The following is a 16,455-nucleotide window of genomic DNA, read 5'->3' on the forward strand; positions in this document are numbered from 1 at the left end:
AGAAATATTTGGACAGTGACACAAGTTTTGTTATTTTAGCTGTTTACAAAAACATGTTCAGAAATACAATTATATATAATATGGGCTGAAAGTGCACACTCCCAGCTGCAATATGAGAGTTTTCACATCCAAATCGGAGAAAGGGTTTAGGAATCATAGCTCTGTAATGCATAGCCTCCTCTTTTTCAAGGGACCAAAAGTAATTGGACAAGGGACTCTAAGGGCTGCAATTAACTCTGAAGGCGTCTCTCTCATTAACCTGTAATCAATGAAGTAGTTAAAAGGTCTGGGGTTGATTACAGGTGTGTGGTTTTGCATTTGGAAGCTGTTGCTGTGACCAGACAACATGCGGTCTAAGGAACTCTCAATTGAGGTGAAGCAGAACATCCTGAGGCTGACAAAAAAGAAAAAATCCATCAGAGAGATAGCAGACATGCTTGGAGTAGCAAAATCAACAGTCGGGTACATTCTGAGAAAAAAGGAATTGACTGGTGAGCTTGGGAACTCAAAAAGGCCTGGGCGTCCACGGATGACAACAGTGGTGGATGATCACCGCATACTTTCTTTGGTGAAGAAGAACCCGTTCACAACATCAACTGAAGTCCAGAACACTCTCAGTGAAGTAGGTGTATCTGTCTCTAAGTCAACAGTAAAGAGAAGACTCCATGAAAGTAAATACAAAGGGTTCACATCTAGATGCAAACCATTCATCAATTCCAAAAATAGACAGGCCAGAGTTAAATTTGCTGAAAAACACCTCATGAAGCCAGCTCAGTTCTGGAAAAGTATTCTATGGACAGATGAGACCAAGATCAACCTGTACCAGAATGATGGGAAGAAAAAAGTTTGGAGAAGAAAGGGAACGGCACATGATCCAAGGCACACCACATCCTCTGTAAAACATGGTGGAGGCAACATGATGGCATGGGCATGCATGGCTTTCAATGGCACTGGGTCACTTGTGTTTATTGATGACATAACAGCAGACAAGAGTAGCCAGATGAATTCTGAAGTGTACCGGGATATACTTTCAGCCCAGATTCAGCCAAATGCCGCAAAGTTGATCGGACGGCGCTTCATAGTACAGATGGACAATGACCCCAAGCATACAGCCAAAGCTACCCAGGAGTTCATGAGTGCAAAAAAGTGGAACATTCTGCAATGGCCAAGTCAATCACCAGATCTTAACCCAATTGAGCATGCATTTCACTTGCTCAATTCCAGACTTAAGACGGAAAGACCCACAAACAAGCAAGACCTGAAGGCTGCGGCTGTAAAGGCCTGGCAAAGCATTAAGAAGGAGGAAACCCAGCGTTTGGTGATGTCCATGGGTTCCAGACTTAAGGCAGTGATTGCCTCCAAAGGATTCGCACCAAAATATTGAAAATAACATTTTTTTTTTTGGGTTTGGATTATTTGTCCAATTACTTTTGACCTCCTAAAATGTGGAGTGTTTGTAAAGAAATGTGTACAATTCCTACAATTTCTATCAGTTCTATCAGTTCAAACCTTCAAATTAAACGTTACAATCTGCACTTGAATTCTGTTGTAGAGGTTTCATTTCAAATCCAATGTGGTGGCATGCAGAGCCCAACTCGCGAAAATTGTGTCACTGTCCAAATATTTCTGGACCTAACTGTACCTAACCTGTGGATCGGTGATCACTTGATTTCACCAAAGATCCCCCTTACTGCAAACTACTGTAATTGTACGTCAGTTATGGTGCACAGAAGATGTGCGGGAGCCACCTGTGCTTTACAGTCAATGCTCCACTATAACGGCTAAGAGGTATTTGCATATTGCTGTAGGGTGGGCCCCTGGAGTACATTCCTCTGGTGGGCCCAAGATATTCTAGTCTGACGCTGGGCATAAATATAGAGCAGTTTTATTCAATGGATACCAGTGCAGAAAGGATAAAGGGCTAAGCACCTGGTATACAATAGTTGGGTTTTCTTAATAATGTTAAGAGGGAAAAATATATAGCACCCCGTGATAAAGAGTCCTACAAAACAACAGACTGAGGGCAAGGACACCAATGGGAAGCTGCAGGTAGTGGATAGGGTCTGCGTATAACCTGTCAAAACGTGAAAAACACTAACACATACATAGTAAAGACTTCCGCGCCAACTGTAAGGAGAGGGCCTAAATAATTGACCTTGATACACCAAAATAAAATTTTATGGTAAAAAGTATATGTATTTTATTTTGCATAAAATAATTTTTTTTGGGATGGGATACCATATATACAGTATATATATATACCACCTCAGATAGTGTAAAAAAACACTCAAATTTCCTTTCCCTCTCCATTTTTTCATTTTCTGTAGGCTCTATATAGATCCGGCTATACACCTACTACTCTCCATCGTTATCCTTGCCTGGATTCTTGGATCTTGGCGTTGTCATCTGACAATTTTATAAAAAACATTATTTATGCAAAATAAAATAAAAATGATATTTCTAACTCCCTTCCTTCACTATTATGGTGTATCAAGGTCATTTTAAGCCCTCTCCTTACCAGTTAGCATGGTAGTCTTCACTATTTACTATAAATGAAGAGCAATTTGCCAGCATATGTGCTATTAGTGCTCGCTATCATAGTCAAGACAAACTACTAAGACATTGAGGAGATGAGCAGATGCACCATCACCTGTGTATAAATAGGCCAGTTGTCATCTGCTTGGGTTAGACTTTTACCCATAAATATTAGCTTTTATTGATTGTTTACTAAACCATTAACTTGGATCCAAAATTGCATAAACGTGCACAATGCATGCAAAATGCTATAAAAAAAAAGAAAGTAGCATGCATTGCACAGCTCAAAGGTATTCTCTAAGAATACAGTATGTATGGTACAGTAGCAAACTCAAAGTGTCAACTCAATACTGGCAATATTGGTATGTAGTCAAACACATAACACACTCACCTCAATGGGAACCTGTCACGTACTCACTTGCGGGGTAGTCTGATACGGTCCAGTCCAATGGACATCGCTTGCTCTCGGGTCTGGTACCTCATCTATCCTTGCGATCTCCGTCCTTCTTGCTTCGTGTGGATGACGCGTCCTATGTCCTCCACACAGCGCCCTTCATTGCGCTGCTGTGCCCGCGCCCTGCTGAGTGTAGAGCAAAGTACTGTAATGCGCAATCATTCTTTGATCTTTCCCCGCACCTGTGCATTACAGTAGGGCAGAGCAAAATGTGCACGTGCAGGAGCGCAATGGAGGGCACTGTGTGGATGACATAGGATGCATTATCCACACGAAGCAAGGAAGACAGAGATTGCAAGGATAGAGGAGGCGCCGAACCCGAGAGCAGCAGCACCCATTGGACCTTACCATGTCGGACTGCCCCACAGGAGAGTTCATGCTTCCAAATCTGAGGGTATCATATAACAAACTAATTCCAGTAATCTGCCACTTACTGGGATTCTTGCTGTAGTTTTGATTAAATCAATTTTTTTATTTGCTACAGCTCTGACAGACCCCTTAGTGAGGAGCTCTGTATAACAACAATAACATATATTTACAGCTTTCTTTCTACACTATGTATAAACAGAAAACGGTGAATCAGTGGTGACTGGGGGGAAGCAGGAACTTATTAAGAGGAATAGCAGAGCTGCCGCAGATAAAACAATGATTTTATCAAAAGAAGCCCAGTAAGTGATCAGCATTAAAATCAGGATCTCATTTCCTATTTTAGATATCTGTCAGATGAGACAGCATACACCTGATGACAGATTCAGTCATGAATCAGATTTGATCCGGCAATCCTTTGTTCCGTTTACCTCTCCACTGAGCTACAGTCAGGTTGGTCATTGTCCTGGTTCTGAACACTTTGTGTGTGTTCATTGCCTTTCTGTCAACAGGTGTTTCAATACTGTAATTCAGCCTGCACTATTTCCCACTGTGCGTAACAGTTTAATGCTTCCCCAGGCTTGCATTTCGCACTGGTGATATTTCTGAAATAGACCTTGCTTGGAATTACAGCCTGGCTGCCAAGTGCTTTTCCTGGCAGTGTTTTTCTTTTGGTTTACCTTATTCTCACTCTGCACCTTTTCCCTGATTCTTAAGGGGGTACGTGATACCTTCGATGGCCGCTTAAGAATCAAAGGTCTGAGTGGTCATCTTAGACATCCAGTTTGGGTTGTTTCACTCTGCGCAGGGGCATGTAGGGACTGCACAGCTGGGACCTCTAGTCTGTACGAAAACCGTGGCGGTCAGGAGCACTAGTTTCGAAATAGACCTTATTTTACATTATTTCTCTTGTGTGCATTACTGCATACATACCTGATATAAACTGGACCAATAGATATGAAATGAGGAAATTTTTATGTAATAATAACAATTAGTGCATATTAACAAAATCTAAATTTAACAGAAGAAAAGAGATTTTGGATGGGTCAAATAAAGAATCAAAGCTGGTATGAGGACAGAGAAATTCCAACCAGTAGTAGAAAGGTTAAGTCAAAAATTCAGGAACCTATGGCTCGCGAGCCTGATGTGGCTCTTTTGATGGCCAGATCTGGCTCGCAGACAAATCTTCACAAAACTGGGGGAAAATGGGGGTGCGTCTTTCAAACTGCACATGGCTTACTGGAGCGGCAGTGGTGGCGCAGGGTTGGTGATACTGCGGGCTTGTGGGGTGTCGCGGCGGCGGGCGCCATTGATCTGTGGTTTCTTTGAATCTCCTACAGTTGACAAGATCGACTTCAAGAAAATGGGCGCAGAGGCGGCGCATGCACAGATAGGACTCCACAGCCATTTTCTTGAAGTCCATTGTTTTGATCTGCGCACGCACCGCGGCCTTTTTCTTGAAGTTGATCTTGTCAATTGCGGGAGAGTCAAAGCAGCACGCTGGCAGATCAATGGCACCCGCCGCCGTAACACCCCACGAGCCTGCAGAAGTAACACCGACCTTCCGCACACTGACCCTCTTGAGCCGCGACACCCCCTCCTCCGTACCCATAGCATCGCCTATCCTGCCTACTGGGACCTTCTGAGCCGCGCCACCACCGCCTCTCCTCCCTGGTGAGTATGGCTCTCACGGAACTATATTTTAAAATACGTGGCGTTCATGGCTCTCTCAGCCAAAAAGGTTCCTGATCCCTGGCCTAGTGTATGTTTCCTGTATAATGTTCCCAGTAAGACAATGATATTTCAGAATACTGAAAGTATAAAATACATTATTGGAGTATTCTGAGATATAAAAATGATATAATATCTAGAGGAGAAAAACATCTGATAAAGTATTCCAATGAGAATAGAGTTTTTTCAGTTTGATGAAATGGAACGTGTTTGACATAAGCTGTATTAGAGATGCAAAATTTGTAATCTGAATATTGGCTAGCATTTACTCCAGTAAATCTTGCTCTGAGCTGTGGATCTGGAGCCAACGAAAAGCTATAATGGTGTTAAATGTAGTGTAAAATAATGAGTGCACAGGAATTTTTCCCTTTAGTACAGAAATTGTACACTCAGTTTGACAATATAAATGTATGCATGTTTTTCTTTTACATTTGAATGGCTTGAAAACTTACATTTTTACAATCACGTTGCCAAAAAATGAAGAGGACATCTTAATAGATCCCAATATTAGGTGGCTACCACATTAAACTACCACACAAATGTGGCATAATGGACCATATGGCTACAGACATCATCAGTAAAAGATTAAAGAGAGCCATTTGAGCAGATAAAGATTGTTTGTTACCAAAATACATGTACAACGATGGAAAGGCGAGACCAGGAAGACTTAAAGATCAAAGGGATATGCCAAAAGTTTCAATCAAGAGCGGGCATGATAAAAGACGCCAACAGGAACAATCTAACTGAGCCAGAACAGATTAAGGAAAGATGGAAGAATACACAGAGCACCTTTACAAGAACAACTCAGTGATACAGGAAGAAACAGAGACTGTAAATAAGAGAGATTTAAACTGTCACACTAGGTATGGGGAAGTACCAAGCGAGCAGCGAAAGGTAAGGGAAGGGGACTCTTGTGTTGAGCAAAGGGGGAGATGGTGATCCCTGACCAAACCTACTGCTGGTCCCTGGGGTCCGTCACCACCCTAGATAGATTCCACACCTATGCGCCGAGCCGGATACCTGACCCTAGGTATCCGTAGTGCTGAATTCTTAATAGGGAACGGATTTGATGAGCTCTTTGTCATCCTCAGTAAATGCTAAAGGAAAACACATGAAGGACGCATGGGGAAAATGCACAAACTACTTATCCACACATGACTCAGGCAGAAGGTCAGCAAAGTTACAGCAACAATACAACAGATAAGAGCAAACCACCTGCTTGCAACCAGAGCTAGGATGAACTGAATAACATCAGCAGAACCAGTCCAGGGAAGAAGGGAGTATTTAAGCACCAAGAGAATGGTAATGATCAGCAGCTGGGTGGAAGGCGAGCTCCTGCTGGGTCCAAAAGGGGGAGAGATGAAAATCCAGCAGGAAAGCTAACTATTACAATGAATACTATAACAGAACGAACAATATAAAGTCAGGGAGCATTCTGAGCAGTCAAACACTGTGACCTTATATTGCCAGAATCCACATGACCGTCTGTCACCCGTGACACAAACATCCTGAAAGACCAAGTTGTTACTGCAATAAAACGTCTATCAAACAACAAAGCGCCCACATGTGACAATAATCCAATAGATAATAAAGCCTTCTGTAGCAGCAATTGATGTTATCACACGCTTGTGTCAACAGATATAGACAACTGGTAAATGGCCCAAGGACTGGACAAGATCAGTGATTATTCCTATTCCGAAGATGATAGAAAAGGCTAAAGAATCGAAGAAAATCTATTTTTACTTCATTGATTACAGCAAAGGCTTTGACGGTGTTGATCACCAAAATCTTTGGAATATCATCTTTACATTGACCAAGACATTGATCAGAACGGAACATTGTAACACTGTGTACTTGAGGAGGGAGGCGGACCGCCTCTGTAAAGTGTAGTGCTGGTTTATGTTTTTTAGTGTTCTAATAAATAATTTTTATTCTATTTTTACGAGTTTTTTTGGTTTACTCCTGATCTGTAGCACAAGACATGGAGGCCCATTTTTTCTGATCTTTGCGTGCATTAAAGAGCAAGAAAAGGAGTTGAATTCATTCTTAAAAGACTTTAGAGTTGTTCACACATTTTTGTTAAAGTGATTTGAGGCTTTTCATTAGTGTATGCTCACACGAGCGTATAAATCGGACAAGTGCAATGTGAGAAAATCTCTCATTGCACTCGGACCAATGTGATTCAATGAAGGAGAGCAGTTGGTCAGCTTTTCTCTCACCCAGATTCTGAATGAGAGAAAAATCGCAACATGCTGCGATTTGCTGCCGATATCATCCAAGACTCGCCAATACAAGTCAATGGGTGCAAGAGAAAAATGGTCGCCACATGGACGGCACACAGACCATCCTAGTGACGTCCGTTTTTAAGGATATATTACTATCATGTAGCACAGAACACTGTAAATGGTCCTGTAAATGACTGTAAATTACTAATAGCTAAAAAAAAACGGATTGGACACTGACAGCACACGGATAGCACACTGAGAGCACACAGACAGCATGCGGACGACAAGTGAGAAAAATTGTCCTACTCTCCTGGACGAGAATGAACCGTTTATTCATACGTTCCTGTGAGTCCAGCCTTACGGTAATTCACATTCAATCACATATTTTGTCAAGATTGGCAAATTCAATGCCACTTTATAAGCTATTCAGCTGTCCAGATGGACATAATCTTGTCAAACAGGAACCAACCTAATAAGCAGTAAACTTCATTTGACGAATAAAAACTTTGGGGAAACGAGGTGAAGCACAAACTCTTATTTAGCTCTGTTCACACCTATACCAAATTTTGCTGTAGATTTAGTCATTCTTCCTGGTAGAAATAGCAGAACATGCAGTCTTATTTTTTCTAGTAAATGAAGGACGCCATCCTGAAACCATGACAGACCCTATTAAAACAAATTGGGTCTGAGTTGCATTGTGTTTTGTTCATTATATAACAAATCCATCTCCTAGATTTCTGTATTTCTGTATTTTAGAAAGGAATCACTGATACAGATGTAATTCTAGCCTTAATGGGGTATATTCATACAACCCATCCATGGCCAAGATAGGGATTTGGTATCTGTCTCAACGTGGCAGCCAAAAGCTACTAGCGTTACATAATCAGCATAGCGTTTCACTTCAATTGGATGGTAAGAAAAAAGATAGACCCGTGTCTATCTAGTTTTTACACTAAGGTGATATCTCCTAATGCCTACTCCTCTTACCCTCTCCATAGGGCAGCGTTCTCCCAACTCCAGTCCTCAAGAGCCACCAACAGGTCATGTTTTCAGGATTTCCTTAGTATTATAGATGTGATGGGATTATCATATTGGCAATACTAAGGGAAACCAAAAACATGACCTGTTGGTGGCTCTTGAGGACTGGAGTTGGAGAACGCTGCCATAGAGTATAATAGGAGATGTAACCTCACATCACCCTGAGCTGACAGCTCATCTTGCTTTCAAATTAGATGATAAGTATAGGAGACATAAAGGAAGGGAAAAGGGGCTCATAAATGGAAAAAGTAGCACATTTCTATGGTAAGAAATATTACTAAGCTTCTTTCATACTCCCATGCTATTTACTTACAGTATGTAAAGATTGTTAAGGAAATAGTGATAATTTAAGAGGGTTGTCCCCTACTGGACAATCCTTCCTTAAGGCCTGTTTCACACGTCAGTGATTCTGGTACGTTTGTGCTTTTTTTTCTACGTACCAGAATCACTGACATACGCAGACCCATTATAATCAATGGGTCTGCTCACACATCAGTGATTTTTCACTGAACGTGTCTCCGTGCAGCGTGCACGCGTGGCCGTGATTCTGCATGGAGACATGTCAGTTTTTTTCTGGCATCACTGATGACCCACGGACCACACTATGGTGTGATCCGTGAGTGATCAGTGAAACGCGTACCAGAAAATCACGGACATATTAAATATTAAATATTTTCAACTTACCTTGCCTGCAATTCGCTGTGCAGCCTCTGCTCTCGGCAGCTCCTGCCTGGATCATGAATATTCATGAGAGCAGGAAAACCCGACCAGGAAGTAGGTGCTGAGAGCGGTGGGACCCAAGGAGTTCAGCACCATGGACAGCAGCAGTGAAGGCAGGTGAGTAATGTCCATATGCAATCACGGATCACAGATTGCACATGGACAACCCACGTGTGCCGTGAATCACGGAACACGGAGGGACATGTGCGTGTTTTACACGTCAGTGAAGAACGTCAGTGTTTTTCATTGACGTGTGAAACGGGCCTCAAACGTAACTGTCATTTTAATTTTTATTTCACAAATTAATAATACACGTGAAAATATGTAACTTTGTAATATATCTAATCAGCGAAATCTACTTCTCTCTCTGCTAGAATTGATCAGTCATTATCAAAATTCTCAATTCTGTGGTAAAATTTGTATTCAGTGAAGCTTCCCATTAGTGAGATAGAGGAGATGGCGGCTGTTACTGATGAGACTCTATGTAGTATTGTACATTGTAGATAGAAGAGGGAGGAGGGGCGGAGCTCTGCCTTTAGCTCCTCCCTCTGTCTCTAGCACCTCCCTCACTCTTTGTCCTCTCTTTAGCTCCTCCCTCTGCCTTTAGCACCTCCCTCAATCTTTGTCCTCTCTTTAGCTCCTCCCTCTGCCTCTAGCACCTCCCTCAGACTCTCAGTCCTCTCTTTAGCTTTTCACTCTGCCTCTAGCACCTTCCTCTGACTCTCGGTCCTCTATTAGCTCCTCCCTTTTCCAACTAGCTCCTCCCTCTGCCTCTAGCACCTCCCTCACTCTTTGTCCTCTCTTTAGTTCCTCCCTCTGCCTCTAGCACCTCCCTCTGACTCTCAGTCCTCTCTTTAGCTCCTCTTTTTTCCAACTAGTTCCTCCCTCTGCCTCTAGCTCCCCCTCCTCCAGTTATCTCCTATATCAGTAATGGGAAAGTCTTCACTGAATACAGATTTTTCCTGGCAAAGAAGCAGATTCCTCTGATAAGACATATTACAAAGTAGCTTATTTTCCAATATACTATTGATTTAGTAAATAACAATTAAAGCGACGGTTATACTTTAACTATTGAGGTTGCCAAGATAAAGTAACAAAACCCCCTCCAAACTCATTCAGCATGACCACTGCAGCCAAACAATGGCTTCAGCTTTTCAGTATTTCAACAGAGGGGATGTCTGCTCTGAATAAATAGTAAGGACTGCTGTGGTCATAACAATGTCATGTGACCGCCAGAGACAATGTGCTACTATTACCATTAATGGACAAATTCTTCAAAATATACTAAAAGTAGAGTTTCCATACACAGACACTAAAGGCCCCTTCACACACTGCAACATCGCTAACGAGTAACGACATCGCTGTAACGTCACCGGTTTTGTGACGTAATAGCGACCTCCCCAGTGACATTGCAGTGTGTGAAACGCATCAGGACCTGGCTGCCGCTGTGAGGTTGCTGATTGCTACAAATTTTTCAGGACCATTTTTTGGTCCTTTGTTTCCCGCTGTGCAGCATGCATCGTTGTGTTTGACACCGTTACAACGACTTCGCTAGCGACTTCCCTTTCAAATAGCTGCTTTGACACGTCCCCAATGACTAGCTAGGTCATTCTGCAGGTCCGTATTGCTGTTGCAGAGGTAAAGCAGCTCCGGCACACCGTTTACTTCCCAATTGCAAATCGCACATGAAAAACGTGAATGTCTCTTTGAATTTTTATTGAAAAAATGGTACAATTGCAGAAGGACCGCCTATGACAACGTTTCGGCCATCGTCTCGGCCTTCATCTGGTCGGACAGACTGACTAGTTGAGTAATGATTCTCAAATGAACAAGATGACGGTGTTGGTAGGGACAGTAAGCCGTATTCACACGTTATTTGTCTGTAATGACTAGTGGTAGGTGGATTTGTTGAATCCTGAAGCAACGACCGGGTCCCATCAATATAATTGGATTTGTCTATGGGGGTTCACTACGGTATATGAGAATTGAGACCAATCCGTATATGAGTGGCAGGATGTCAAACAATCTTTAAGCCGGGATGCTATGTGGCAGATGGCTACCCGGAATAGGTATGGATGTCGGAAAGCAGTGCTTAATTCTTAGCTCAATTGCACATGGCAGAAGGAAATACAAGACATGTTTAGTGTCCACAAGTTAAATGGGATCCAGGGCTCTACACCTCAAATATCCGATATGGACGACTATGTAAAGGGCTTTTAGGTATAGCGGTTTGCTAGGCAAGGAAAACCTATGTGTAGGTAAGCATAATGTGAAAAGACCGCTTGTGTGCCCTGCGCGTCTGGTGAGGTCACCAGAGACTTTGTAGCGATCCCGGCCAGGTTGGGATCGCTAGAAAGTCTGTGTGTAAAGGGGTCTTAAGCCTATGCCTTCCTGAATACAAGCAACCACAGAAACCTTTGTACAGACACTGAACAAGTAGAGTAAACTTGCAGATTTGGACCAGGATTACCATCAGTCCAAAAATTCCTGGACAGTCTGTAAAATAATCCATTTTTTTGCTCTGTCTGAAAAAAAATGAATGTTACTGTGTTTTAAGCTGGAAAAATAAATATACAGATTTTTTAACTGTAATTATTATTTTACAGTTTACAGTGACTGTAGCTGATGTCTGCATATCAGAATTATGGGTTGTAGACATGTGTCACTTATCATAATGATTTATTAAGATTTTGCAAAGTGTCCAAAAAAAATATTGTCTGTCTCTGATTTTTTGATAAGTTGTCCAGAAAAAAGGAGAAAAAGTCAAGTAGAAACCCACTTGAGCTTAACAATCTTCTAAATGTGATTGCAGCAGCAGTTCAAAGTACAAACCCGAACTCCAAACAGCACATGTCAAACATGTAACAAAATGAATTAGCTTACTTGCCAAAAGTCACAATCTTGTTACAACAATCCTGCAAAGTAGCCCATGAAAAAAGTGGGACTTAGTAAATGCCCAAGAGTAGGCATAGGGAGTGTTCTTTGGTGTTGGAAGTTGAGACTTGACTAGTCTGAATTTTGCTGTGTAACTTTTGGCAAGTATGCATTGGTCACCTGTGTATGTGGACTTTAGCTAAAGATTAACTTTTCTGGTGTAGAGTGCAACAGGGTGGTAGTTGATACCTGCTGTCTCGGCACTCTGCATGAATTAATTAGTTCTGGCTAGTTGTGTAGACTTCCACTGTGGGAACAGCATGCCCAAGTAGGCTGCATGAAGCCTAATCTTTTTGGCTAGCCAAGACCAGTTGATTCCTTGTACCGACAAGGAGACCACCAGTTCAGTTTGAACAAGATTTTACGCAACATTTCCTTTTCATCAATTACATAAATGAGATAATGGGTGCATAATTTCCAGCGTGTTTCAGTTGTACAAAGCATATTCAGACACACCTTTAGTTCCCTCTGTATTGTTTCCGTTTTTACTGGTTCTGTGAGTCCCAGCACTAACCAGGCAAGCGTTACAATCCAATTCATGATAGTCCATTTCATTTTCCACAGCTACATGTCAATTCTCCTCAAATAGGAGGAGGTTTGCCACTTGGGCCAGAGCACAGTTCTCAGACTCTTGGGGATACTACACCCAGGAAAGTCAACTTTTCTCATGCACCAGTCCATCCCATCAACATTAACTTGACACCCTGCTGCTTGAGTTCCATTCTCTGAACCCTTCTGGCTGAGGATCACTTTGTAGGAAGGTTGGTCTCCAGACTAGACATAGTCCTGCCCTCTCATTCTCAGCTACCATTTTTGGATCATGCAATCTCAACATTGGTCTCCTTTCTCCTGCCCCAGATCACCCACTGCATGCAGCCTTGATGACCTTCAAATGATATGTCTACTCCTGTCACACACTATAGGGTGCTTTACACGCTGCGACATCGCTAACAAAATATTGTCAGGGTCACGTTGTTTGTGACGCACATCCGGCGTCGTTAGCGACATCGTAACGTGTGACATGTACGAGCGACCATAAACGATCGCAAAAGAGGTCAAAATCGTTTGCTACGGAGAGCCCAAATATTGTTGTTTGGGCACTAGCGATGTTGTTCCTCGTTCCTGCGGCATCACACATCGCTATGTGTGACACCGCAGGAACGACGAACATCTCCTTACCTGCATCCACCGGAAATGCGGAAGGAAGGAGGTGGGCGGGATGTTACGTCCTGCTCATCTCCGCCCCTCCGCTTCTTTTGGCCGGTCACTTAGTGACGCCGCAGTGACGTCGCTATGATGCCAAACGCACCTCCCCCTTGAGGGAGGGATTGTTCAGCGGTCACAGCGATGTCGCTGACAAGGTATATGCGTGTGATGCTGCCGTAGTGATAATGTTCATACAGCAGCGATCAACACATATTGCACGTACGACGGGGGCAGGTGATATCGCGCTCGACATCGCTAGCAAACGCAAGCGATGTCGCAGCGTGTAAAGCGGCCTTATGTCTTAACTAGCTCTCTAGAAGGAAATCGTCTCTTTCCCTATAAACTAATCCCTCCCTTTGTGGGCTGGTCCCAAAACCTAACTATGTCTCCCCCTATAGCTTGGCAAGCACATACCGTACATTACACATTACACCACAATTCACATATTACATTATTTACAAAGATGTAGGACACAATTCACATAACAATACAACAATGCGGTTGGTGTGTTTAGGGAAGGGAATGTAACAGCAACTAGTCCATCTCCTTACATTAGCAGTCCCAAAGGTCACATCAACTACTACAGATAACTTGGCAGTAGAAGCTTGCAACAACCATGAATTAAGATTACCTGTATAGCAGCAGATTGTAGACATTGCATAGCAGTATACCATAGTAGTTTATGCATAGAGTTTATCTTTTGGTAACTGTATGTTAGTATTATTGGAGATTGGTGGTGGCACTAATACTCAGATACAGTTTATCATTTTGCAGTGTGCTGGCACTGTATGGTGATGGTGATGTCACTGATGCTCGCGGATCAGTTCATTATTTTGCAGTGTGGCGGCAGTGGTGGTGGCACAGTATAGCGCTGTTATTTAAACAAGTGTATAAAAGCTTGGTCAAGTTAGGTATCACTTATTTTTACTCTGTATGGCAGAACGCTTTATGCAAAAGCAACCGTAAAAGGAACCATCAATGTACGGCCAGCCCTTAGCTATTAAAAAGATGATAATATGAAAAGATACACCATCATGATCAGTAAAAGATCCGATTCAGTTCTTACCTGTTACCTTTAGCTGAATCGTCCGCCTGATTGGTCGGCCTTCAAACTTAATTTCACAAGTATAATTTCCCATGTCGTCTTTTTGAACATCTTGCATCAAAAGGCTATTTCCCTTCTGTATAATCAGGCTTCTCCACTTCTTTGGCTTGCATTCCTGCAAAGAAAGCACAATTAGAGGGGACATTTAGTCTAGTTAAATGCATGAGCTGCTTCATGTATTAGCCTTCTTTTTTTATTATTATTTAGAAGCCATTGTCTTTGTAGCAGAATAAAGCCAGGCTTCCATACAATGTTTTATTTTAGAATTAGTTTTTCATACTGATAGACACAAGGGTTTTTAGAAGGAAAACAACGCAATAGGTTTAATTACATAAGAAAATTGGTTTGAAAAGGGCTTTTAAATGTCACGTTCAATTGTCTGTTCCGACAAGGGAGATGAGAGCAAAACATAATAAATCCAGTAAAATACTGGCTAAACTTTATAAGCAGTAAATTACCAGCCATAATAATAGTGCTTAGGAACTACTGGATTCATCGTGAGCTGATTCACTGGAATTATTTTCTCAGTATGGAAGACTGAATGCATTCTAGAAGATTCTGAATGTGACTTGTGTGTTTGCTCCTGTATAATATACAGTAGGAGAGTGTGTGCCCACTGTGCTAATGTGTCATGTTCAATTATATATATGCAGTCTAGACTAATAAAATGTGTGTCAGACAGGTCATAGAGAAAGCATTAGTAGTCAAAATAAGCAGGTTGAAAGCAACTATACTTAAGGGGGCTTTACACGCTACGACATCACTAATGCGAACTTGTTGGGGTCACGGAATTGGTGACGCACATCCGGCCGCATTAGCGATGCCGTTGCGTGTGACACCTATGAGCGATATTGCATCGTTGCAAAAACGTGCAAAATCGCTCATCGGTGACATGGGGGTCCATTCTCAAAAATCGCTCCTGCAGCAGTAACGAGGTTGTTCCTCGTTCCTGCGGCAGCACACATCGCTCCGTGTGACACCGCAGGAATGAGGAACCTCTCCTTACCTGCCTCCCGGCTGCAATGAGGAAAGAAGGAAGTGGGCGAGATGTTACGTCCCGCTCATCTCCGCCCCTCCGCATCTATTGGGCGGCGGTTCAGTGACGCAGCTGTGATGTCGCTGTGACGCTGAACGAACTGCCCCCTTAGAAAGGAGGCGGTTCGCCGGTCACAGCGACATCCCTGGGCAGGTAAATAGTGTGACGGGTCTGGGCGATGTTGTGCAGCACGGGCAGCGATTTGCCTGTGTCGCACAACAGATGGGGGCAGGTACCCACGCTAGCGATATCGGTACTGATATCGCAGCGTGTAAAGTGGCCTTTAGGCAAGTTCCAACCATTTGGACAGAGGTACCGTATATCAACAGCCAGGCTCAGACTGGCCCACTGGGAAATCTGAAAATTCCCTGGTGGGCCTCACTCCCGGAGATGGAAGGTTCCTCCACTTCGTACCCTAGCACAGCTCTACACTGCTCTGCTAATCTGCATCCATAGCAGTGCTTTCCCTCCTTCTCATGCTGTGCTGGCAGTAGGTGTGGAGTCAAACAGACACCTATACACAAGAAATGCCATTCACAGTAAGGGCTTTTTCAGGTGTCTGTTTAAGAAGGTCCATGAACAGATCAGAATGCACGGACTGGTGACCAGACTCCCAACTAAAGTGTGACATTTTTTATATATTCCTATGAGGCTGTCAAGCTTGGGTTGGTAGAGAGGGATGTTTGTGGGAGAGGTAGGAATAGGCTATGTAGCCTATATGTGGGAGGGGGGAACTAGAATTGCATTTTTGTTGTGATTTTCTGAGACCTATAGTGATCTCACTTTTTGGGACCTGAGGCTGTGTGTTAGCTTGTTTTTTGCGCCTTGAGCTGCCATTTTTTAATATACCATTTACGATGTTTTGATTGCCTGTTACAGTATTTTAATGCAATACTGAGGCAACCCCAATTTATTTTTTTCACTATACCCTTTACCAATTAGATAAATTGATTTTATATTTTGATAGATCAGGCATTTCTGAACGCAGTGATACCAAATATGTTTTCTTTTTCTATTATTGTTTTATTTTCAAAGAGGCAAAAGGAGGGTGATTTGAACTTTAAATTTTTTTTAATTTTTTAGATTTTTAAAAACATTTTTTTAT

General features: G+C 42.5%; 1 protein-coding gene across 1 annotated transcript in view; it reads right to left on the bottom strand.

The window, feature by feature from the left end:
• Positions 1-16,455, bottom strand: part of IL1RAPL2 (interleukin 1 receptor accessory protein like 2) — a 1,148,049-nt gene that overhangs the window by 551,415 nt on the left and 580,179 nt on the right. Inside the window, exon 5 of the mRNA XM_075323820.1 lies at positions 14,276-14,429. Coding sequence (XP_075179935.1) covers positions 14,276-14,429 — 154 coding nt within the window. The remainder of the gene's footprint in view (positions 1-14,275; positions 14,430-16,455) is intronic.

The sequence above is a fragment of the Anomaloglossus baeobatrachus genome, chromosome 9 (assembly GCF_048569485.1).
Source record: "Anomaloglossus baeobatrachus isolate aAnoBae1 chromosome 9, aAnoBae1.hap1, whole genome shotgun sequence".
Taxonomy (NCBI): domain Eukaryota; kingdom Metazoa; phylum Chordata; class Amphibia; order Anura; family Aromobatidae; genus Anomaloglossus; species Anomaloglossus baeobatrachus.